The 25,393-nt window shown below is 42.1% G+C and overlaps 2 protein-coding genes and 1 long non-coding RNA gene across 9 annotated transcripts; 1 reads left to right on the top strand and 2 right to left on the bottom strand.

The window, feature by feature from the left end:
- Positions 1-209: 209 nt before the first annotated feature.
- LOC120967289 (uncharacterized) lies at positions 210-6,280 on the top strand. Of its 5 annotated transcripts, none has more exons than XR_012186981.1 (6): positions 210-446; positions 774-1,052; positions 1,385-1,531; positions 2,446-2,697; positions 2,797-3,297; positions 3,685-6,280. It is a non-coding gene; the product is annotated as an uncharacterized lncRNA (long non-coding RNA). The 5 variants fall into 5 exon arrangements; XR_012186980.1 differs by having other exon boundaries at positions 210-1,052; positions 2,797-2,872; positions 3,091-3,297; XR_012186979.1 differs by having other exon boundaries at positions 210-1,052; positions 2,797-2,910; positions 3,091-3,297.
- Positions 6,281-14,589: 8,309 nt separating this feature from the next.
- LOC109762870 (two-component response regulator ORR27-like) lies at positions 14,590-24,455 on the bottom strand. 3 transcript variants are annotated; one of them, XM_040391634.3, is made up of 5 exons: positions 24,287-24,449; positions 22,812-24,179; positions 22,540-22,704; positions 22,287-22,451; positions 14,590-14,933 (listed from the first exon to the last, which is right to left on the bottom strand). In XM_040391634.3, the coding sequence occupies exons 2-5, from the start codon at positions 22,957-22,959 to the stop codon at positions 14,896-14,898; spliced, it is 516 nt and encodes a 171-aa protein (XP_040247568.1). In that variant the 5' UTR covers positions 22,960-24,179; positions 24,287-24,449; the 3' UTR covers positions 14,590-14,895. The 3 variants fall into 3 exon arrangements, with proteins under 3 accessions (XP_040247568.1, XP_073356915.1, XP_040247567.1); XM_073500814.1 differs by lacking the exon at positions 14,590-14,933 and having other exon boundaries at positions 22,077-22,451; positions 24,287-24,455; XM_040391633.3 differs by lacking the exon at positions 14,590-14,933 and having other exon boundaries at positions 22,077-22,451; positions 22,812-24,455.
- Positions 23,249-24,434, bottom strand: LOC141025686 (two-component response regulator ORR27-like). The gene is made up of 3 exons (XM_073501597.1): positions 24,287-24,434; positions 24,018-24,179; positions 23,249-23,274 (listed from the first exon to the last, which is right to left on the bottom strand). Exons 1-3 carry the CDS (start codon positions 24,432-24,434, stop codon positions 23,249-23,251), a joined length of 336 nt encoding a protein of 111 aa, XP_073357698.1.
- Positions 24,456-25,393: the final 938 nt, after the last annotated feature.

The raw sequence follows: 25,393 nt of genomic DNA, 5'->3' as shown, positions 1-25,393 counted from the left end.
TTCGTCCCACCTCCCACCATCTCATACCATTAGTTTTTATCTATGTACTCCTAGTGGACGAGTTGGTTGAATAGTCCCATCATTTTCGTTTGGTTTTTTTTTGTCTGGTTTTTTTTCGTCCCACCTCCCACCATCTCATACCATTGGTTTTTATCTATGTAAAAAAAATTGCACAAGAAAAAAAAATCAATTTGCCCCGTACCACCGCCCCTCCCTCGACCTCCCTTGTCCGCCACCAGTGCGGCAGCCGCCGCCGAATCCTAGGTCACCGCACACCGCCGCCGCCGCTGCGAATCCCTAGGGACGCCGCACGCCGCCGCGAATCCCCAGGGACGCCGCCGCCGTCGTCGCGGATCCCCAAGGGCGTGGTCGTGTTGCCCTGATTGGAGGAGACCGTGCCGGCCTTGCCTTTTTTGGAGGACGAACACATGTATTTCGAGGCCCATGTACGTCAATCCCGACCTCCGCTTTCCCCCTTTTCCATCGAGGGCCGTCGCCGCTGCTTCGTCTTCTATCTCTCTGGATCCCCATCGGCACCCTCGCCATGCCATCTCAACGTCAGCGGCCCGACGACGCCGACTCCTTATCGACTCCTGAGGCGTCCGCCTCTCTGCACTCCATTATCAGACTCCCCAACTGCCCGCGGGCTGCCTCCCTGCACTTTGACGCCGGCTTTCCACATCTTCGTGACGCAACCAGATCACTGCAAATTTGCGCCATTCATGCCAGCAGCCTAATCATATTTTCAGCATGCGTTTTTCTCTTTTGTGCAGGCCACAATATCAATGGAAGAACAACGCCCAAACATAACTGATGTCTCCATGTTCCATTGGTTTGTCGGACAGAACAATTGACATGGCCAAATTGCATGTTTCATTCTAGATCGTAGGAGGTTGGACCTTTGGATTTGGATGCTATCATGCAGATCGAGAAGGAAGTAGAGTATAAAATTTGCGGTGTTCAAGTTGTTACTTTAAGATGAAAAATAAAAGAGCAGAAAAGAGGATGATGTGTACAGCAGAAAATAAGAAGATATATGGAGTATGCTTCAGGTAATTCATCACTGCATATGTTTCACATTTGTTTCTTTTAATGCAGTGAATTAACTAATATAGAGATGTAACTGTATTTTGGTTAAATAGCATGATTTAAGTGTCTAAGGACAAAAAGAAATTCACGCATTGGGTTGCCACTACAACGAAATGAGCCTGTAAATAGTTGTAAAGCATACTCTGCCCGTATATCAAATGAACTCAAGGAGACACAGCCTTACAATTGAATGTCCACATTCCTTTTTCGAGTTCATAGAGCTATTTATTAATGAGTTATTATGTTGATGCACACTGCATTCATTTTACTGATTTTTTACTGTATTTCTTTAAAGATATAGGAGGACTAGGTGCGTGCATTGTAAATGCATACATATTTAAGTGGTGTCCAGGACAATGAATACAAAACAAAACGTTGCAATGCAACGGCGAGTGGCAGCGGACGGCTGGAGGCGGCAGGAGGAGCAGGTAGATGAAAGCAGGTAAGCGACGGCGGCCTACATGTATGGCTTGGTACTGAAGAACATCTGTTTATCTTTAGGAGATCTTGTGTTGTGTTTTGTTACGAATTATCGTTGTATATGAAGAGGACAGTAAGAGAAGATCTGCAGTTTTGTCTATGTAAGTTCTACTATTGTAGTTTTTTCTTCTTGCAAAATCCCAAACCATTTACCCATCTATTAATTGTAAATTGTTTTAACTTCCTTGCACACAAAAAGAAAATATGCTTGGATTTGTGAAACAACTATATTTTTCTTGTAGAATGGTGAAAGAGCTACATTGTTATACCGCTCTTTGATTCAAGTACTTCTATTCCATATGCACATAGGAAACTTGAATTACACCACAACTCTGTGGCTTGCCAAATGTAAGGATGGCAACGTTGTGATGAGTGGAATTGGATGTAGTCAGTAGGGAGGGAGGCGAGATGAGCCAAACCTCGCCCAGTCTTTTGAGATATCTAATTTGTTAACTTTTTTATAATTATAATAATTTGATTACCGAGTTCAGCAAAGTTAGGCTGGATGGGGCATTGTACATGGTGCAGCCAAGAACTATTTTTTAGTTTTCTGAATTACAATTGCCTAATGTATGGATTCCCTTTTGGTTGCACATCTAATTCTACAGATACTTGAATGGAGCAACTCTGCAACTACACAACTATTATAATTGTGAATTGACAACTCGTAGCCCTGATCAAGTACAAGATTAATTGATACAACTTTGAGAATACATTTGTATAGTGTTGCTTAAGAGATGTTTGGTTATAATATACTATGTCTTATATTTAGGAACAGGGGTAGTACTATTTTTCTTGAATATCCAACTCAACTGTGTGTTGGCTCTTTTCTCTTCAAGGAAAACATGTTCTTTTACTTTTAGAATACATTCGCAGGACGACGCTACACCTAGCGCCGTGAACGACTCATAGGTCGCTTCGGATGAGATCATCAAATTGGAAGGACAGGATGAGGATATGGACCTCCCGGAGATCTTCAATATGGAAGGACAATGTTGTTGTTGTTGTAAAAACATGGTGATGGTGTTTGAGTTGAAATAGGCAAGGGCAGTCGACCACGAGAGGAGTTAAAAGAGAACGGACGGAATCAACCGAGCCTTCTGTCCATTCAGTCTCCAACTTGACAAGGTTAAACACGAGATGCTTTTTTTCCTAAGTAGTATCTATGGTAGCATCTTACATTTGTTAATCCAATTATCCTCACCTTTTAATTTCCCAACATTCCAGGGAAAGCAAAAGGAAGCCCATTGAACTGATGCAACCATGGTCCAAGTGGCAAGCTAGAAAGCAACACGCTTCGACGGTATCATTCCTTAAATAAGCATGACATTTGCTGAAATGGTAGTTTTTCATTAACTTTGTAATCTTTATTCGTATGTCAGCAGCTCTCTGACTATGCTTTAAATGAAAGCAGTTTACATCGATAGGATATGAGCATCAGAGATTAAGAAGAAAATGGGCATGTCAGAATTAGTTATAGTTGGTTGCCTTTAATATACATCTTTCATGTTCCCTCTGTAGAGCGTCCACTCCGTGTCCCCGCTCGTCATGTAGGTGACCTTGGTGACATTGCCATGGTCGCAAATGGCCACAACGGTGTAGTCATCAAGCCTTGGGTTCAGCCCGAGCACGAGTCTGTGTGGGTACCAGTTGTTGGGCAGAGGAAGGAGCTCGATCTCCTCGCCGGTGACAGGATTTAAGAGACCACAACATCGACCATAGGCAATGGTGAGGTAGCCCTTGGGTAGTTCATTTTGATGTTTCCGGTATATTTATTGCCTTTATAATCTTTGGTCTTAAGTTTACTCCTTTTGCTTGATTCTAGGTATTATGTATGCGCTATTTCAGTCTTCGGCTTTTCTTCCTTGTGGTTGAATCTGGGAATTATGTATGAGCTGGTACCTTTCATGATTAGAAGATATATAGTATGGTTAGATGGTTTTGTTTAAGCATACATATCTGGACTCTGTTATTGGGTACATTTCTTGTTCTGTCAACTACAGTCGTCGTACTGAACATCAATAGTGTCAATGCGCTGAGCTGATAAATACTGGCAGACTGCCAATGTATTAGTGGTTAAGAATTTTTCATTTATCCTGTTTGCATGTCCAGCAGGGTAGCTATAGCAGTTAGATTGGATCACGACTGAAACCAAGAACTTTGGGATGGTGCGAGGAGTGGTAGTCATAAAGCAAGTAAGAGAAATGTTTTCCTTTCTTTGCAATATATATATTTCTTATGTGTTGTTTTGGTATCTAAACAGCTTCTTTGTGCAGGTAACAAAGGTAACAATTCAAGTATTCAAGGGACATAAAGAATTACCTATAGTTTGCTTGTTTGATTTCAAGTAATGCATTGTACATTCTGCCGCCACGTAAAAATAGAAATTTGATGTACTTTACTAATGCCAGGGTTCATATTAAGATAATCTGGTATCGTTTGATCTATGCATGCCGGTAGTTTCCATGGCTCAGTTATCAGCTTCCTTTGAAGCTTTTTGACTTTCTTTTATCGGTAAATAATATATACCTAATGAGTCAGATGCCGAGGCCAAGGGGAAAACTTGTTTTTATCGGTTACAATCTTTATGTATGCCTTGGTACCTTTCGTGATTAAAAGATATTTAATATGACTAGATAGTTCTGCTTAAGCATACATACTTGGACTCTGTTATTCAGTACATTTCATGTTCAGTCAAATACACTTGTCATCCAAAATATAATGCTATGAGCTGATAAATACTAGCAGACTGCCAATATATTAGCGGTTAAGCATTTTTCATTTATTCTATTTACATGTCCAGCAGGGTAACCATAGCAGTTAGACTTGATCACGACTGAAACTACGGACTTTGGGATGGTGCGAGCAGTGGTGGTCAGCAAGCAAGAAAGAGAAATGTTTGCCTTTATTTGCTATGACTAACATGATGTTCTCTCGGGTATGTAAAGCTCCTTTGTGCAGGTAACAAAGGTAACCCTTCAAAGTATTGAAGGGACAAATAAACTGCAGATTGCTTGTTTGATTTCAAGTGAGTGATTCATGTTCTTGGCATCAACCATTGTTTGAGATCTTTTGTATTTGTAGGAGCACATGCTTAAATATTAGATGATCCCAAGTTAGATATACACCGACATGTGTATATAGAGATGGAAGCAAATTACTAGCATTAATTTTGACGATGAGGAAGGTAAAACAGAGATGCGAATTACTAACATGGACACTAAGAGTAGGTCTTGGCGTCTTCCTCTCCCTCCGAACTGATGTGGTTGTGTGGGTGTTGTCAACTGATGTGCCTATGCAGATCATCGTTGCCTATGATATATGCCGGTGGATGGAAATAGAGGTGTTCAAGCGAGTCAGCGGCATGTCTGCCATGCCACAACAGCTCAGCTCCGAACATATAATAGGCGCAGCAAATAACATCGCATAATTTAGGCAAGCGAAATATAGCTGTGAAATGCCTCCATGTTGTATTGCACACCCATTGCTTAATACTTTGACATAAGTATAAACATCTACAAGCCTACTGTTCTTCCGCGTGTTAAATTGAATAAGATTATGATGGTATAGTGTTGCTGCTGATGCGTTGCGCAGCAGACGTTTCCTTTGTCCCTTCAAAGACGCGGATCATACATTAGCATCCTCAAGTTGCGATGACTTGACATAGGCAAGAAAGTTCCACACATTTTCTCTTCCATTCACACTTATACTTTAAGGGGTTTCTTACAGGTTTTAAACCTTGAAGCTTACATGGTCACTAATATGGGCATGTTGTGTTAAATCAATAACCTTGATTTCAGTCTTTAGGCATTATGAAGAAACTTCAACATTGAAGGTAGTGAAAGGTGATTTTTTTTTTCGTTTCCTTTGACATATATTTAAGTCCTTTTCCCCCCTCTTCTCTCTCATTTTCCATTAATTCAAATATGTTTTATTACCTGGTGAATATTTATTCTGTTTTAGTGGCTGACTAATTGGCCCTTCGCTGATCGATATGGTTACCTTTGAATGGCATGAAAGAGGAGGAATAAGGGTTGCTTCCCGTGCTTAATAATTGTATATATAAACTGTACATATAAATTGATCGCTTTATCTAATTACAGGGCAGCTGCATTGCATAGTATTCAGTATAAACATGTTTTCTTTTAATTTTTTTTCTATATCACTTAATAATAGTTTATGTTGTTAATTTAGCTTGACACAAGTATGTGATTTGAAGTTTCATTTGATACATTGAAGCTTGGGACTTTTGCCGTTTGGGTTCTCATCTGTTATTCTATTGCATACATTTATTCTATTATTGTGCAAATTTTATAGTGGCATGCTTTAACCATGACTATTGTCTTCATGCAGACATGCAGTGCACTTGAATTGGATAATAATGATGGTTTTAATTTTGCCTCAAACATGCAGAAGAAATTCAAGATAGTTTTTTTTTCCGGTGAATACATACATTATAGCAAGCATTAGGTTTTTGACCATGCACGAGCAATGTATAGAAGGTAGACATGGAGGAATATTTTATGGGCAATTCAATGTGTATTGACTGTAACACTAAACTATACCATATATATCTTTATTCAAATTCTTTTTTGCATTGCCCATATATGATCATGTATATATAAAGCTGAATGAAGTTTTTAGTTGAGTTGATTCTTGACAAGCTCAAATCCATCACGGGCCTGGGGCTTGTCAGCGACGTGTTCAGGGATCCAAGACCTACATAGCCTCCCTGGCCAGGCCACCATTGGCCACATCTGCCACTCCACCTTAGGTGGCGACGCCAGCTGTGCAAGGTGTTGCCGTTCCTTACCGGGCACCGGTTCGGGCAGCTCGCCGTGGAGCACAACGGCAACCTGGTGAACTACTCGCCGCTGCGCCACAAGCTGGAGGCGCAGGGCTCCATCTTCAACAATTCGTTAGACATGGAGGTCATCCTCCACAACATGGATGCACATGTTGTAAGTCCTGTGATGATGTTGGTTCACTGTGTCATAAACTTCATACCTGGCTGATAAAGTGTGCGATGATTCTCACTAATAGTGTCCGAAAGATTCCAGTCAGAAAAATGAAATACTCTATAGATAAACACCTAATACAAATGAAAAGGGAACTACTTATTCAGCACTAATTAAATCTGAAGTGTTATACATGCTTTTTGTGTTGATAATCTTCAGTGTGAACTCTTTTCTTTTTGCTTGATTTCTAGCTTTATGCACTTTTCCCATGGTATAATAAGAAATATTTATATGCATTGTAGCCCGTAGCAACGCACGGGCATTCTACTAGTTAGTATAGGTATAGAGGTATAGATAGTTAGATAGATATAGATGGTGTTTGTTTATGTATTGACACATGTATTTAAGTTTCCGATCAATACAATTCTATAATGAATAATAAACCTTTATCATGAATAAGGAAATATAAAATAACAACTTTATTATTGCCTCTAGGTCATATTTCTTTCAGTCTCCCACTTGCACAAGAGTCAATAACTTAGTTCACATCGTCATGTGATTTAACACCCATAGTTCACATCGCCATGTGACCAACACCCAAAGAGTTTACTAGAGTCAATAATCTAGTTCACATCGACATGTGATTAACACCCATAGAGTACTAAGGTGTGATTATGTTTTGCTTGTGAGAGAGGTTCAGTCAATAGGTCTGTCACATTCAGATCTGTATGTATTTTGCAAATTTATATGTCTACAATGCTCTGCATGGAGCTACTCTAGCTAATTGCTCCCACTTTCAATATGTATCCAGATCGAAACTCAGAGTCAACTAGATCGGTGTTCAAGCTTGTACCAAAAATGTGTATTGGATTTTAAAACATTTAATATTTTCTCTATATGAAATTTGAGATAAAAGATAAAAGATGGCAGTAAATTGGCTTCAAAATGAAAGGATATTCTTATTTGGTTCCTTATAAACACTGTTATATCTGAGATAGTTATATAGAAAATCAAATGATAGATTATAAATGGAATAAAAATTATATTATTTTGATTTTCTGTTGATAACATGCGATATATAATATCAGGAAAAAGTTCAATGCGATATGCCTCCAAATTCTTGACATGCATGTGTTCCTTGGCTCGATGAACAAAGTAAGAAATATGCATTAGATGTATTAGCAAAGTGGTTTTGCCAATATCTGAAAAGAGTTCACTGGGGTGGAATGGAGACGAGTTAAAACTTTCAAGATTTCTTAATTATTGATAGATGGAGTTCGTGGTTACTAAAAATGAATGGCTTAATTATTGTTTTGTCTTGCATGGATGATTTTCTATAGTACAACCATTCAAAATTTTATATGGAGTTAAGCATACTGTAGGTTGATTTTCTATAAGCACCCTATCTCTTCTCAGCCAGGCCCTACTCAGCCTATCTCATTCTACATCTACTCTTTTCAACCAGGCCCGGCTCACAATGCAACCAAACACGCCCTAAGCAATGCGCAAGAAGTCTCAGTGGCCAGCAGCAGCATGGAGCGGTCTAGTTGACGTAGTCGTCCAACTGGATACATATGTCCACACATGGATGAATGTTGCAGGGTTGAGGGATTACGCTTTTCGCGCGTGCATGCACGCATTCTTGAGCGGACACACAGTGAAGCGCGTTTGACATTTGGGAGATGAAAATGCTGCGCTCAAAGCCCCAAACAAGACCTCGTCCCTGGTGCACCAAGTAGCGATCAATTATTCTCTACTCCTAGATATTCCCTCCATTCACAAATATAAAATGTTTTGGATATTTCAGTATAAACTACATGCAGACTGAAATAAGTGAACAAACATATTAAAATGTGTCTATAATACATCTGATTCATAAAAAAGTTAGAAGATCTTATATTTTTGAACGGAGGGAGTAGAAACGAATTTGTTAAGCTCGGTATATGAGCAACTTATATGTCGTTCAGTGGTTCTACGATATATGCCATTATTTCATTTTGCTATAGAATAAAGAAACGTCACTTGAAGAGCACACATGGTTTTTTTTTTTCAGGAAAAGAGCACACATGGTTTCATTTGTTGCAGCCTAAATACTCATCTCCCATATTCACGAATGGATGCATGTTGGTTGAACGTTTAGTGGAATTGACCATGTGAATTCTTGCGCACGGTGAACCATATATATCCCTGTCCGGCTTCCAAGTAATAGACGTGTCAAGTGCAGCAAACAGCAACATCTATCTCCACCATAATTTAAATATAAGCCAATTATATATTATCGAATGTAAACTCCATTACCAAGCAGTCCACTTGGTAAGATACCAAAAAAAGTTGCAACCAATAATAAATGAATGTAAACTCCATCGATAAAAAGGGACCGCGTGAATTGAGTATGTACTCCCACGAGAAGGGTAATAACAGACGGATGTCGTTCCCTACGCGTTCCACGGGCGAGGCAGAAACGTGCGACACACGTTGGGCGGCTCTCTACGTTGCCAGTCTCAGGGCGGCGGGTCTCCTGGTGTACTGCTGGGGGCCGTGGTCTGACAGGGCAGACTTGGAGCGCCTCCTACTGCTTGACGAGAATGGCAGGGGGGCGATGGAAGGGTTTGCCTAGCCGGTGAGCAGATCGGCGCAGGTTTGGAGGTAAATTTCCCTTTGTCACATTGCTCGGATTAGCACGACTCTGGATTGTGCGGGTCTTGGTGGCTTGCGCGATGCGTGCTGTGAGGAGTGGGAGGTTGGGCGATGCCATGAATGTGCGGTGGGGCTGGATGGCAATTACTCCCCTCCAGAGCACGGTTACGCCATACCCCCACAAGTCCATTGTCATTCCACCTTGCGGCAGCAAAAATCTCTCATCTCTGTCTAGTTCGCGTTCTCCACTGCTTTTGATGAGAGGTGGCAGATTAGAGGTTGAAGATGGAGTCGAAGATATTGGATATCGCAAGCGGAGATAAGGTGAAGATGAATCGGATGCAGGAGATCTGTTCGTGGTCTGTGACGAAGGACAATCTGTACGAGACGGCGTGCTTGATCTGCTAGAGGCTGGCGGTGGAGGAGGGTGAGAGGTTGTCGTTGGAGGGGCTAAGCAAGATCCCTCTGCAAGTACAGATCTGGGCCTTGGAGGAGGCGGAATCAGAGGATCCGAAATAGGAGTGGAAGTGGCGCAATTTCCAATATCATCGACACGCCCCCACAGGCCCAACGATGTTCAAGGTTGGAGTGGTGATGGTGCTCCCTTTGCCAGGGACAAGGGAGATGCTCGTTTTGATTGTGGAACACGATCCCAGAGTCCATGCAACAAAACTCAAGGAGGTCACCGCCCTTCCCGCGGTGTTGCCCCCGTCTACTGAACTTGGCTTGCTCCACTGCAACGGAGTAGGGTTGTCCCATGCCGGCAATGGCTTTTGGTTGCTGGGTGGGGATGACTCCGACAACGAGGAAGTGCGGTCGTTCGGATATGAAGGCCCTTTTTGTTGCTTCTCTAGATATCTGCATTCTCCTTTGCGGAATTGTGAAGAGAGAATTGCACATAGAAGAAGTTGAGTTGTGTAGCGACCCGACCTCAGACGGTCAAGTCTCTGTGCTTAAGTGTCATCCCTGGATCGGTAAGCTGACACATACAGTACTCGAGGATTTATAACGGAGGTAAATCACATGTATAAATAACGTAAATACTATTACCTCAATCCAAATAGCGGAAGTAATAATAAAGTTGTGGATTCCCATCAACACCAACGGCAAAGTTGAGTGTAGAAATCGTAACCCTAACGTATCACTTACTCGTCGTAAGATTCCCGCAACATGAGATGTTGCAGCCATGTAGGTCAGTACATTGAATGTACTGGCAATTTCACACTGTAGAGCAATGCTGAATAATGGCTATCACTACATGCATATTTGGCTGGTGGAGGCTCTAAGTTTATTTTTGCATAAAGCTAATTTTTTCTTACAACAAAGGAATATATTTTATTTAACTACCAAGTTGGTTGAAAATTATTGAGAAGGTTCCTCCAACTCAATCCCAAAATAATAAGTATAACCCCACAAATTAATTAAGTAAAGTGATGAGATCAAATCAATAATTCAAGTACCAGATACTCAAGATGTCCATAACCGGGGACACGGTTAATCATGATTAGTTTGTACACTCTGCAGATGTTTGCGCACTTTTCCCCACAAGACTTGATCTCCTCCATTGAATTTCTCGCACTGCATGATGTTTGAGAAACGGATGATCGAGACACAGTCTTTCCGAAGAGGTCCCCTTAACCGATAGATAGCCCGGTACACCTACAATCCCCTACATCTGCTAGCCCATCATGGAAAGGTTTCCCACAACTTATTCAACTATGCCAGATCCCATAATGGCTTGTGGCTGCACACGGAAGTTTCTAGCATGAATAATCTTATGATCCCTTTGAGCCTGGGTGGCATTCCATAGCGTGATCACACGGGTACTCCGGGAGTCCCTTGGGCAAGCACTGGGTTCTCCAGGTGCCCGGGAAAACCACTGGGTGCTCCAGGGTGCCCCAACCAATCCATCCAGATGTGTATTAAAGTAGCCACCTTAAGTTAAACCTTAGTTAACAATAACTCTCACATCTTTCATGAATTCTCTCAAAACCAAACCACGTCTACGAGCATAGCATAGCAGTAAGCATAACGTAGTAACTCCCTAGGTTTGAATATAAGACAATATGTTCTACCTCATCAACTACTTCACAATACCCACATGTTATCAATCCTACTCATGCAATCTTTGATGGTTGAAACTAATGCATAAAAACTGGATATGAAAAGTATGATCAAAGTGTGAACTTGCCTTGTACTGTTGATGAACATGATTCGCACTCATAACTCTTGATAGTTCTACTCGTCACACTCCGGTCACTCTATCGCGACCAAGTAATTGCATACATAAGCACTCATGCAAAAGAATCGAAGAAAAGATCTCGGAAAACTTCGAAAACAAGTAATTAACTCTTGCAACAGAAAACAATTCCTAACAGTACCAAAATTAGGTGGATTTGGTCTTATCAGAAAGTTTAGGTCAAGAGCTTCGATTTGCAAAAAGAATCAACCAAATCGGAGTTACGAAACTCAAGTTATGATCAAAAGAAGTTTGAATATGAATCTGAGCAAATTTCGAAATTTAAAATTTTGAATAAGTTGATATGATAGGTTCACTGGATAGGTGAAAACAAGACGAAACTATAGGTGGTGGTTTCATCTGATTTGGATGAACGAGTAAAAAGTTATAGCTATTTGAAAAATCAGGGCCAAGCTACGGCTAAAAGAATTCTAGGTCTAATGTATAAATACATAGACTAATTGATAATCTAATTATTTTACCGTACTAGTCTAGAAATAATAAACTACGGAAGTATAAAAAAATGAAGAAAGATACGTTTATAAGGTAGAGAAAAGACGACTTCGAAGAAAAGAGACAACTTGCAGAAATCTCGCCGGAGAGCAGAAATATATTTTTCTTTAGTGAATCTAATCAAACCAAAATAATGATTTTACCCGAATCGAATGATTTTTTGGAGGCTTTATGGGTCTATATTTATAGGGGAAAAGGGGGTTTAGGTGTCAATGGGTAGGTAATGTGGGACTAAATATAGAGGAGATGAAAGAGATATAGGAAAACAAAGAAAAGAAATGCCGCCGCATGGGCCTTCGGCCGGCCTGCGCGTGTGCGCGCATGTGTGTGCGCAGAGTTTTTTTTCTTACCATTTCTTTAGAAAAGAAAACTATAGTTTTTTTGAATAGAAAATAAATAAATTGAAGTACAACCGGAAAAATAATATAGCCCGGCCTGCTGGCTATGTTGCGCACGCTGGTGAGGGATAGCAGTCGGTCATTCGTACAGTTTTTTATATAAGAACGGAAAAGGGGTAAATAGAAAATACGAATAGAATAAATAAAAAGTTTCCATAGGCATATTATATATCAAAACTTTTAGAAAAAGACTTTTTACAATGTGATCATTTTTCTAGCATCAAATAAAATACACAAAAATTTAAATAAAGCAAACAGTGCTACTGTTGCAATAAAACCTAGTAAAAATCATTTTAAAAATACCAAAATAATTTCAAATTTGTTTCTCTCCATTTTTCTACTGTAGGGAATCATTTTACACTAATTTCCATATATTGTATTTTTGGATAAAAATAATTTGAATAAAAACCAAATATCTCCAAATTGAAAATAATTTCAAAGGGACGTTAAATTTGATTCTTTGAAACTCCCAATTCATATTTCATATGTTTTGAAGAAGTCATTTTATCTTCTCTCATGAAAATCATTGAGTTGCTCAAAGTTTTTGAATTTGGAATATTTCCAAATAAAATTCAAATATTTTCCAAAACCCCTTTTTCATTTAATTAAATGGAAGAAGTCATATCATCTTCTCTCTAGGGTTTTGTATTTGAAAAGATTCATGGAGATCATAAATGCAAAATGAAAGTTTGGGAAAGTCCTTTTATTTTCTCTCATTTAATTTCAAAAAGTTTCAAATTTCACTCAATTTCACACAAGCAACCACTCCACAATCAAACAATCAATCAACTATTTATTTAATATAACATTACAAAATTTAGAATTTTGGGATGTTACAAGTTGGTAAATTGCAATCCAGAAAACAAAAAATGATGCAAGACATCTTCACGTGTCTCAGGATATGGTATTGCTCTAAGTGAATTCAGCAAAATTGAAGATAAGGAGATTTTATAAAGTTTATTAGTTGTGGGATAAAAGTCAAGAACCATTTGGATGCCAAAAAGATCTCGGGCGTCCCTGATTTTTGGTCCGAGGAGATGGTTGAATTTGGAGATTAGTTTTGAATGATTGTGAGGTTGTCAGTTGCCTTGGGGGGAATGGGGGGAAATTGAAATCTATAGAGATAATTGAAAACCAAGTTGATAGCAAGTGTGTTCTTGGGCTAGATATAATTGTCTCTTTTGATCCAGAAGGCCCTGGTCTTGGTGGGTTAAAAATATATTTTGGCAATCCCCTTTCCATTACTTTTGGTTACTTATAAATAGCTAGCCTTTATCGTAGGTTGTGGATGAGAGTGAGTTCTCTTGCGAGTTAGGGTTTCCCTGTGAGCCGCCGGCGACTTGTATGTGAGGATATGGTTGAGAACTTTGGCAAACACAGGGGCGCTGGGAGATTCAGTAATGAAGGGAGCGGTAATTATAAATATCGTAGGAATGCAGATGAAGGAGACCGAATTAGACTCATAAATCCAAGAGAAGAAAGGGGTGATCTGGTTGCGAAATCCGGTGATTTAAGTTGAAACGAGCAATTTCATGATCAGCGAGGACTTCACTCGAATGACGGTGATGCCCAAGGCGGTGGATCTCTTCAACAGGATGACAAGAAGAGTGCAGAAGGGAATTTCTTGCAGCAAGGAAACATGGTAATCTCGGGACACCTTGAGGCTGGGTGTGAGTTGGGTACTGCAATGCATCAACAAGACTTCTATAAATTGATGGATCCTAAGGGATGGCCATCAGCGGAAAATAGTATGGACTGGGTGTCAACGAGGGTGGAGATGGGCTTGGCATTAAGCATGGATGCAAGCGCGAGTCTGTAAAGCGTATTGTTTCTTGCGAAAAGGTGTTACATGTGAGAATAATGCCAACGACATATAAGGCAAGGTGGGTGGTGGCATTGTTTTAGTGAAAGGTGAATAACGAGGAGCCAAATTAGGACACAACAAAGCCTAGGGAGAGGAGATGAGTGCTGAACCGGATAGACCAGGCACTGAGTGCTTTCTTAAGGCCATATGGGTACTTGTGCAGTCAAAGAAACATAAAGGTTGGCGACTATAGATTGTTTCGACAAGAAGACTATGGAGAGAAAATAGTTGTAGCTTGTGGTTGATGAATTTTTCACCACCTTTATTGTTTTCCATTTATTTGAGAGAAACATGGACTTGGTTAAGCACAAGGGTGTAAAAGCGTTGGAGGGTAATATCGGCGAGAGACTTGTTATGTAATGGACTAGTTCGGAAATATTGTGAGTACTCATCAAGAATAATGACATAAAATTCGTAAAAAGGGAAAATACAATGGGAAAATTTCACAAATCATAATGTATTTTTTGGAGGGGTAGTAGTAAAAAAAAGGAAGAATCAATACGCAGGTAGGGTTGTCGTCCAAATTGGCAAGAATCACAAACAAGAGTTTGCCGATTTTTTTTATTACATGATGGAAGTAATTTTGTAGCTACTACAGAAGCAGAAGCTTGCCCCGAGTGCCTAAGACTTCAATGCCAGAGGTCGCCAGAGCTGGTTGCCGAGCAAACAATGGTGCCACCTTTATTCATCGAGCGGAAGTCATAGATGTCTCCCGAGCTATTTGATCTCAGGGGGATTCTCATGGTTGCTAGGTCCTTGAAAGAGAAACCATAGGGATCAAATTCAAATGAAAACTAAATATCACAATAAAATTATTAAATAAAATGAAGTTCTTCATAATAGATGAGGAAACTAAAATTTGTTGAGATCAAAGGAATAACAAGAGTAGTGGATCCAATAGTTATGATGGGGAGCCTCGAACCATTTCCAACTATAATATTAAGGGGAGTGTGCATTAATCGGGAACAAGACTTGTCTCATCAATGTCCGAGGATGCTTCGTGGTCCATGAACCAATCGTCGGTGGAGTTGGGCTAGTGAGACATTTCTTATTCCAGTTTTCATCATGTAGCATGCAACATTATTTTAAAGCCAGTATGATTTAAGAATACCTCGACATAGGCTTGGGATGGAGTCCTTGGATGAGGATAGAACCACCAGAAATGGGCAGCATCCAAGCACCAAGCCACTGGCTTTAGTGGGAAGGTCGCCAACCATGGAGCGAGTTTTACCGACCAAGGAAACTAGGGATGTCCATGTTGTCCATGGCCCATGTGGTTGGGTGAGCCACGTTTATGACTTCTGATGCGCCTATGCTCCGAGGAGCTTCCACTGGGACAACCGTGATTCAAATGGTCATTTATGGAGGACATTCGTTGTCTCATTACCTACTGCCATGCTCGTAGAAGTTGGGAATTATATTGCCACTTTTTGGCAAGAGTCGTTGTTGATGGTGAGTGTCGGAGTGCCCTCGGTGTGCTTGTGCCGATACATTGTGATTGCCTTAAGAAACAATGATGAGTGTGCCTAGACGAACGGGGGAAAGAGCAAATGTAGGTGGAGTATGGAGGCCATCACCTGATATATGTGGTCGAGGCCGCAAATCATCACCAATGTGAGAGAGTTGTCGATTACCAATTTATCATTGTTGGCAAGGGAGTGGACGAGCGCCCTGAGGCACCAGTAGTAGGTGGCGATGATCAAGTCACCTTGAAATGTTGCCTAGAAATTGGTGCCAATGTGGATCGTGCATTTAGTAACCTTGTCATCAAAGAACATGTGCAGGTGCTACCACATCGTGTTGGCCGCGTTCTCTGTTGACATGTACACATCGTATAGCTCACTAGATATCGTTGCATAGAGCCACATGATGATGGTGAGATCTTCCTTGCGCCACTTGATGTCTCAAGATGCAAGATCATACTCATTCTTGAGGTTAAGGCTGTTGAATTTGGTGTCCACGAGTTGAAAGAGATGCTTCTACTTGGTGTAGTTTTTGGTAGCCAAGTTGAGTTTGAATGGTGATATTGGTCTGATGCATGGAGGGAGGAGAGAAGGAAGGGTTTCTTACACTGACATGGACAATCAGAAGGTTGCTGCTATCAGAGGACTTGACAATGGACTTGGTGCCAGTGGGGGACGCAACAGAGTTCTCACTCATTGTGACGGATTAGAAAGGAACTACTCTAATGCAAGGAAATTTTCTGGAAATCATTATATTTACGTTTCTGGGTCATGTATATATAGACATCACATATTAATACAATAGTGAGCTCTACAACCTAGTTAAGTACATAACGGTCGATGTGTTAGGCATGGGAGCATCCTAGAGTGTTGGAGCATAAGGTGGTGCTGATGTTGTGCATCTATTGAGATGAGTGCACACCATAAAAGATCGAAGGCTCTAGGAGATGATAATCCCACCTCTCAGTTTTTGGTGGAAAGAAAAACAATGTATTTCCAAACATCTAGCGTAAGTGTGTTCATTGGAACTAGAGATGTCAAGAGATTTGTCCCCTGAAGTCGTATGAGGGAGGGGTCGCGAGCGAGGAGAACTCTTGCTAGACATTTGGCATAATTTTTCAAGGAGAACCCAATGACGAATGATCCACACCATGATCGTGAGCTTTGTAATTTCTTTCATTGGAAAAAACATCACCAGCGCTAAGGAGCTGATGATCAAGGTAGAACACCACAAATGCACCTAAGAGAAATGGTTTTGCTAGGACAACACAAATATGCATCCAAGCAGTTGAAAACACACACTACCGGAATCAGGAAATTTGTTGTCTGCTTAAACATTCTTTGTCGTCAACTTGCTGACGATAAACAAAGTCGGAAAAGAGCTACTTTGCCATGAGTATTTCCTCGGGTGGATGGAAAAGTCTTTGTCATCAGCCAAACTCCGTATGTGCCATTAGCCGAATAATAACAGATGGCAAAGAAAAGAATCTTTGCCATTAGCCAAATTCCATCTTTGCCGTTAGCCTCAAACATCATAGACGGCAAATAAATGGGCGCTGCTCGCCTGCTCTGTCGAGGCTAAAGAGAGATAGGGCCATTGCATCATGCTCCTCATGGGGAAGACGCCATGCGGCATAGATATGGGAAGGAGGCGGGGTGTTGGCGCTGGGTTTGAGGTAGTGCCAGGGAGGAGGTGCGGATTCAAGGTGCAAGTGCAAAGGCGAGCCTCGGGTCTTGTCGTCAGGGAGTTTTGCAAGCTGCATGGTCAGACGGATCCATGTGTAGGGAACTTCGGCAGGATGACGATGAGTCACAGGTGACGGAGGGAGCTTCCGGGTGGTAGCCATGTCCTTTGAGGAGAGAGAGAGACACATATCTGGGAGAGAGAGAAACACTGGAGAGAGGAAGAGCCGGGAGAATAAAGGAAAGGGAGGAGGAAGGTGATGGAGACACGCGATGGGCGGCGGTGCTCCGGTGGCTTCGGTCACCAGCGTCGGCCTCCGGCGAGGAGAAGACGGCTGTCTCGGGTCAGGAAAGAGCAACGAGAAGGAGGTCCTCGGGCGGCACCGGGAGGAAGGTCGTGTGGCGGCGCGGTGCGAGGGCTGGGAAAGAGGTGGTGTAGCAACGCCGGGATGGAGGTGATGCGACGGCGCAACATGGGGCGGGAGGTGGTGTGGCAACGCAGGGCGGGGCAAGAGGTGGTGCGGCGGCATGCATCGAGATGGAGGTGCAGCCACGATGTGGCGTGGGGCAGTAGGTGGTGCAGCGGCGCGGGGAGGGAGATGGTGCAACGGTGTGGGGTGGGAGGTGGTGCGGCGCCGGGAGAAGGAGAGAAAGAGAGAAGGGAGAGAGGTGCACGTGGGGGTGGCGTTGGGCAAGTACGTGCGTGCGTGGTGGTGGTGTGGTGCCACGTGATCGATCCGCGGGATGTGCTTTCTCTTGCCGACAACCAAAAACAACTAACGGCAAAGTCTATCTTTTCTATCAGTCAAATAAAAACAGACGGCTAAGTCTGTCTTTGCTGCTGGTCAAATAAAAACATACGACAAAGTCTCTCTTTGCTGCCTGTCAAATAAAAACAGACAACAAAGTGAGCTCTTTGCCGACATTAGAAATTTGCCGTCACTTTTTCTCTATTTTGCCGTCAGCCCCGACAAAAAGCTAATAGAAAGAGCTCCACAGACGGCAAATTTCCTGATACCTGTAGTGACACATACACACAACCCTGGTACAACTTGTCATCAAGTTATTAAGGAGACATGTATTTGATACTTCCACTCTAACTCATGGTGCATATGAGTGCACCGAAGAGAAATGACGGTGCGCTCCAAGATAGCGATGACAATGTGATCGTCCACCATGCCATCCTCTGCCTTACCCAAAAGAATGAAAAAGGTTGACCACGTTCTTGAGGGTCTTCAGTCAAAAAAAGATGGTGCCATGAAGCCCCCTCATCTTAGAAGCAGGCACCATCATCTGAAAGAAGGGCTCAGATGTCTTACTCATCGGTTGATGACTATAACAACCGATGAACACGACATCAAGTTGGCGCTTCTTGCGCACCGACATCTTTAGTGTGCTTAGCATTGTCGATTTTGAGCTCACTCTGGCACTTGTGATGGCTGCCAACTCTTGCACCACTTGCAGCTAACACGGGCGGTCTTTGGATTAAGGTCTAAGGACTAGAAAGGGTGAATAGTGCTATAAAATAATTATATCCTAATTTTAGGGTAGGAAGTTTTTAGCACAAGACAACAAGGACAACACAAGCATAAGTACTTAACAAGCATCTAGTTATAGAACATGATAATATCTCAAGTGACCCCTAACCATCTAGGATGCGCTCACCAGCCAAGAGTAATAAGCAAAGAAAAGTCACTTGATAAGAACTCCCAGAATGATCTTCAATCAAAAATTCCCTCAAGAATCAAAGGGGTCGCTCTCACAAGAATAGGAATTTCATGAAAGAGATGAACTAGAGATGTGGGTATGAAAGAAAGGGGAGTTCTTGGCCTTGGAAGAATCAAAGAAGTGAACATGGAACCACCCAAAACTTCTTTTCTTACGTGTGATGGAGTGGAGTGGCTTGAAGAGGTGGACTGAGTGAGTGAAATGACTAAGGGTGGAAAGGGATGGTTGCAACCATGGATGGGTATGATAGGCTATTTATGGATAAGTTCCAAAATATAGATGTTCCTGCAAAAAATAAGTAACCATGCTTGGAAGGACTGGTAGTAGTTTATGGAACAACCAATACAATTCAAATAAATTTGAATGGCCACAACAATATTCAGGACCAAATAAAGTAAGGGAAAGTAGTGGCTGCACCCACCTTCGGTGCACCCACACAAGAAAACATAGCAAAAAATTCAAAAAATTCTGAAACTTTATGGGAATGATCATCAACAAATGTTACGGGGGCTAGCAAAGTTTGGTGGTCAAATAACTTTCGAGAAGCTCCCTACAAAAAAGATAAAATTATAAAATCTGCTCAAACAGTGCACTTACATTTTGACTAGTTTACAGTGAATTTTTCTTTTTTGTAGAGAGCTCCTCAAATGTTATTTGACCACCAAATTTTGCAAGCCTCTCTAACATTTGTTGATGATCATTTTCATAAAGTTTCAGATTTTTTTTCGAAATGTTTTGATATGTTTTCTTTTGTGGGTGCACCGAGAGTGGGTGTAGAAGAACCACTCTCACTAAGTAAACCACTCAGAAGTACCAATGAATGAAGAAGTAGAAGTTTTGGCTGAAAAAGATAACACATTTTCGGCAAAGGCAGAACGACTCAGAAAATACCATGTAAAACCAATTGCTTGGTAGTACCATAGTGAGGGAGTAGTTCTTAGAATAAGAATCTACAGTAAAGAGCAGCACGGAAGTTTCAGTTGGAAATGAAGCGAAATTACCGGGCATATATTTTGCCCGACAGAAAAATAAATCATGACAACTCGAAATTGCCGACGAGAAGTATTGTGGTAGAAAGTGACAAAGTACAGAAAATGCTTCAAAGTGGATTTCTCGGTAGTTCCAGAAAAAAATGAATAGCGGTTATTAAGTATTGAAACTCGATATTTTCTCTGAGTATGAATAGCCCAAAGTGGCGCATAGTATGGGAAGATAAATCTTCAGATGTACCGGGGCTTAGAGAAACCCATACAAGGGGAATGGCTAGGAAGTGGATTTTAGAGGAGTGAGGTGTTTTGGCTCTCAGACTCAGATGAGCCCGTGAGTGAACAAAAAATCATTTAAAATACTAAATTAATTCAAAAAATTCCGATTTTTTGTAGAGAAAGATGCCTGGGTGCGTGATGTATGTGCCAAATTTCAGAACATTTGGATATGTGAGTAGCTCTCAGCAACAAGGACAAATTTCGGGTCTGTGAAAAAGTTTACTGCTTGTGCACTGTTCGAATCTTTTTTTTTTGCTGAGAGCTACTCGGTGTCCAAATGCATGGAAATTTGGCATGCACCTCACTCATTCCAATATCTTTCATGCAAAAATTGGAATTTTTTTAATTTTCCTAGTATTTTTTTTAATTTACTGTTCACCGGGTGCAAATGAGCCTAGGCTCATAATTGGATATTCGACTTTGGAGGACTTTGTGTTATAATCTATTCTTTGGTTTTAAAACAAAGTACTTAGCTCTTGTCGCATTTCATAGTACGATTGTCCTACACTCAATGTGAACCTTCGATTCGGTAAACGCCTAGAAAAATACATGTTAAGAACTTGAAGAGGACAAAAACTAGAAAAGTTGTTCGTGGGGTCGTGAATGATACTTCACCTTTAGCCAAAGACTTGAATAGGAAAATTAGTCCTACTCCGCGAAATAAACTCATTCAATACATTACTACATTAGCCATCTCAATTTTCTCGTAAAACAACCAATTGGAATGTGTAGCCCGCCTCCATTCAGCAAGCGGTGGTTTAGTGGGTTGCAGCAATGGGCAGCCCCTTGCGGCGCGGTGGCCCTAGGTTGCAGCAACATGACACCGCCCTTGAAGTAGCACGTGTCATGTGGATTAGCGGACGGTGGTGGTATGATAGCCTAGAGATGGAAGAGGTGATCGGGGCAAGTGAGATTTGGTAGGTGATGATGGAGTATAGCGTGAGGTAGGAGGGGTGAGGGAGGGGGGTGAGTAGGGGAAGATGAATAGATAGGGATAAGGCAAGGGGGGCACTTCACATAAGGCCCACTGCGGCATCAACGCAAGCGCGCAATCAGCTGCCTGATTGGAATCGCACCTTCATTATACTACATCGATCGGGGCTAGTTTACTAGGCCAAGCTCGATTGAAATCATTCCTTTAATGAAATATATTAATCATACCCAATGTAAAGCTTTGAAACAAAGACAAAATTTGAAAACAGTCGACAAATAGCATGAAACTCAAAAAGACTATGGACAATGGATCCATGCAAAGAATATCCCGTGCATAGTAAAATTGCTTTTCTGATGACCATCCAAACTAAGGCGTGACTGGGTCACAGAGGTTTTGGGCTCGGCCAGAGCTTCGCCAGGCCTGACAAGTGAATGGGCCAAGCTAGGCTCGGCACATTCCAGCTCAGTGCAAAAACGCACGCTGCGGCCCAGCCCCACACTTGCATATTGTACTTCAACACATACGCAAGCGTTATCAAGGCTAGCTAATGAACCAAGCGTGCCCTAAAGCTACCTCGAGCCAGCTTCAGCACTGCTCTTTCATTTTTGAAGAGAGAGATGTCAATTTTGAGGGCACATAGTCTTGCTAGACATATTTTTGGCCAACGGCTAGAAGCATGTGCACAGCGAGGACGACGGACGCCGGGCACGGCCACGCCCATGCCTCGCCCGTGCAGGACGATGCCGATGCCGAGGCGGCACTCCCACCGACGCATGCCTGCTTGCCGCCACGCCGACGCCTCCCTCGTTACATTAAGACAGGCACTCGCAAACCTATATATATCTTGTATATACATGGAAATGCTTGCATATACATGGAAATGCTTGCATGTTACAAGTGAAATCTTCAACAAGTACCCAGAAACTAATTAACAGAGTAGAAAAGGATCACGTACGATGGAGCCACCACAAACAGCCAAACATGGTGGAGATAGTAAAGATGGTTGACCATCCGTTAGAAACATATGTGACGCACCTTCTACCCCCTCGTCGGGGTCGTCCACTTCTAATCCCCTCTGCATGTCGACATGGAACCATATATTGCGCACCTCCTGGTAGCACATAGGCTTTGGCAAGAAGTCGCAGGCGCCTTCATTGATTGTCCTCATCACCATCTCCTTGGAATAGTCGGCGGAGAAAACTACACAAACACATGCAGGATTGCACATCAGTATGTACTGTTACTAACCTCACAGTAACCATGCATCCATATGTGTGCGAATACTCACTGATGACCGGGTAACGATCCCGAACGCGCTCGAGGAGGTCGAAGCCATCGAATCCATCTCCTTCTTCGCCACCGTGCACGACGGTCATGATGATGTCGAAGTGGAAGCCCTCTCCATTCTCCTCCACCTCTTTCAGCGCTTCTCTCGGCGACGCTTTCGCCGTCACTACATGACACAAACACGTACGTACAAGGTGATCCAGATCTCACAAGAACAGGTAAAGGAGACATGCAAAACTAAGGCGAGCAGATCTAAGATGACCGCCTAGTTACCTTTGTAGCCGCACCTCTCGAGGATTTGCGTCAAGTGCTCGAGGTCGTTCGGGTCGTCCTCCACCACGAGGACCCTCATCCCGGCGGGGAAATCCTGGGGCAAAGTGTCCCTGCCGACGCCAGAAAGGAAGGCGTTGCCGTTCTCCATAGCAAGCACGCACCTAGCGCTCTTCAGAAGGTACTGCTGGTGATAGAAAGAGAGTGCAGAAGGTCTGAAGATACAGCTCAGATATATAAAGCCAGCCGGAAGCCTCTTCTTTCCACACGAAATAGAGTGGAGTAATGCACTAAGATTTGCCGTATATAACTCAATTAATGCAGTACACTAAAACTATATATAACATATTAGTACCAGTAGCCTTTTTTAATTAATAGAGTATATTAAAGACAAATGATTTCAATCGCACCATTAACAGTTGCTTAATTAATGTAGTGCACTAAAACTCAATATCTCTATCTTTACCTAACCATAAAGCACCATTTTATAGAAAAGTCCTGATAGTTTTTAGTATTCAACCCGCAATCCTTGAAATAAGTCAACCGAACCGGTACATACGAGATTTAAAACAAACCACACGACCCTGCCTTCTAATCCTCCTCCACCTCCGGCGCTCCACCCCCGGCCACTGATACGTCTCCGTCTTATCTATAATTTTTTATTGTTTCATGCCAATAGTATACAACTTTTACATACTTTTGGCAACATTTTATCTGATTTATTGGACTAACCTATTGACCCAGTGCCAGTTCCTGTTTTTTGCATGTTTTTTGTTTCGCAGATTATCCATATCACATGATGTCCAAACGCGATAAAAATTTACGAAGAATTATTTTGGAATATTTGTGATTGTGGGGAGTTGGAATCAACACAAACGGGGGCCCGCGGCCCCCAAGATACACCAGGGCGCGCCCCAGGGCCCAGGCAAGCGGTGGTGGGTTGTGCTCACCTCGTACGTCGCGGTTGGATCTCTACTTCAGGCGCAAGGAAGCTCATATACGGAAAAAAAATCGTGTTAAAATCTCAGCGCAATCGGAGTTATGGATCTTCGGATATTTAAGAAACGGTTTTCGGGCAGATCTGGGGAACGCAAAACAGAAGAGAACAGGGAGGGACATCCAATCTCGGAGGGGAAGACATCAGTATGTACTGTTACTAACCTCACAGTAACCATGCATGCATATATGTGCGACATATCGAATACTCACTGATGACCGGGTAACGATCCCGAACGCGCTCGAGGAGGTTGAAGCCATCGAATCCATCTCCTTCGCCACCATGCACGACGGTCATGATGATGTCGAAGTGGAAGCCCTCGCCGTTCTCCTCCACCTCTTTCAGCGCTTCTCTTGGCGACGCTTTCGCCGTCACTGCATGACACAAACACGTATGTAGAAGGTGATCCAGATCTCACAAGAACAGGTAGAAGAGACATGCAAAACTGAGGCGAGCAGATCTAAGATGGCCGCCAAGGTACCTTTGTAGCCGCACCTCTCGAGGATTTGCGTCAAGTCCTCGAGGTTGTTCGGGTCGTCCTCCACCACGAGGACCCTCATCCCCGCGGGGAAATCCTGGGGCAAAGTGTCCCTGCTGACACCAGAAGGTAAGGCGTTGCCGTTCTCCATAGCACGCACGCACCTTGCGCTCTTCAGAAGGTCTTTCCCCTTTTCGAGAAAAAAAGAAGGTACAGCTGGTGATAGAAAGAGAGTGGAGAAGGCATGACGATACAGCCGCAAGCCTCTTTTTTCCTCACGAAACAGAGTAGAGTAATGCACTAAGATTTGCCATATATAACTTAATTAATGCGGTACATTAAAACTATATATAATGTATTAATACTAGTAGCCTTTCCAATTAATAGAGTATATTAAAGACAGATTATTCCAATCGTACCATTAACAGTTGCTTAATTAATGTAGTGCACTAAAACTCAATATAATGTATTAATGCTCCATATAATGTATTAGAACTCTATATAATGCAGTAACCTTCCAAATTAATGTAGTATGTCAAAGGTAGAGGATTCCAATCGTGTAATCGGATGCCTCGACTGCTCCACACGTGTATTACCCCCGCGGGCCCCATACGAAGCACTCCCCCTTGCCTTAACATTTATCTGTTTGTCTTCGCTAACGTTATAAATGTTGATTTATTTTTTCGTAAACTTGGTCAAACTTTTTTTTGTAGGGTAAACTTGGTCAAACTTAAAAGGCTGTCTTAGCACAAATCTAGAATTTCAATTGATTTGGAACATAAGGAGTCTTATTTTAGTTTAAGATTTTCCCTTTTAAATTTCCTCAGTTTTTGAATATGTTTTCTCAACTTTTGTTTTCTAATTAGCCGAGTTCTTCCCAAGAGAGCCCCTATTTTACTATGATTTATGAGTTCCATATTATTTTGCAATTTTATATGCAGACTGCACTGCCATGTGCGGATGTGTTAGGCTAGTCATAGTGGGAGTAACTTAGGTAGTAACATAGCACACTTCGAGGAATTTTTGCTTATGTGGCACGTAGTTAATGAGAAGTGGTAACATAATATGTTACTGTAACATAGCGCTTCCCAAGACAAGATGAGTCTACAA

This window comes from Aegilops tauschii, chromosome 6, assembly GCF_002575655.3.
Source record: "Aegilops tauschii subsp. strangulata cultivar AL8/78 chromosome 6, Aet v6.0, whole genome shotgun sequence".
Taxonomy (NCBI): domain Eukaryota; kingdom Viridiplantae; phylum Streptophyta; class Magnoliopsida; order Poales; family Poaceae; genus Aegilops; species Aegilops tauschii.
Note: the sequence above shows the minus strand (reverse complement) of the source record. Positions and strands in the feature narration are given on the sequence as shown.

What these genes read in the sequence shown, in the direction of transcription:
- LOC109762870 (XM_040391633.3), bottom strand. Translation starts at nt 22,959, where the DNA reads ATGGAGAACGGCAACGCCTTCCTTTCTGGCGTCGGCAGGGACACTTTG. An exon ending in CGAGAGGTGCGGCTACAAAG is followed by an intron (nt 22,705 to 22,811) that starts GTAACTAGGCGG and finishes TGTGTCATGTAG; the next exon opens with TGACGGCGAAAGCGTCGCCG. An exon ending in GGATCGTTACCCGGTCATCA is followed by an intron (nt 22,452 to 22,539) that starts GTGAGTATTCGC and finishes GTGTTTGTGTAG; the next exon opens with TTTTCTCCGCCGACTATTCC.
- LOC141025686 (XM_073501597.1), bottom strand. Translation starts at nt 24,434, where the DNA reads ATGGAGAACGGCAACGCCTTACCTTCTGGTGTCAGCAGGGACACTTTG. An exon ending in CGAGAGGTGCGGCTACAAAG is followed by an intron (nt 24,180 to 24,286) that starts GTACCTTGGCGG and finishes TGTGTCATGCAG; the next exon opens with TGACGGCGAAAGCGTCGCCA. An exon ending in GGATCGTTACCCGGTCATCA is followed by an intron (nt 23,275 to 24,017) that starts GTGAGTATTCGA and finishes CTTTATGGTTAG; the next exon opens with GTAAAGATAGAGATATTGAG.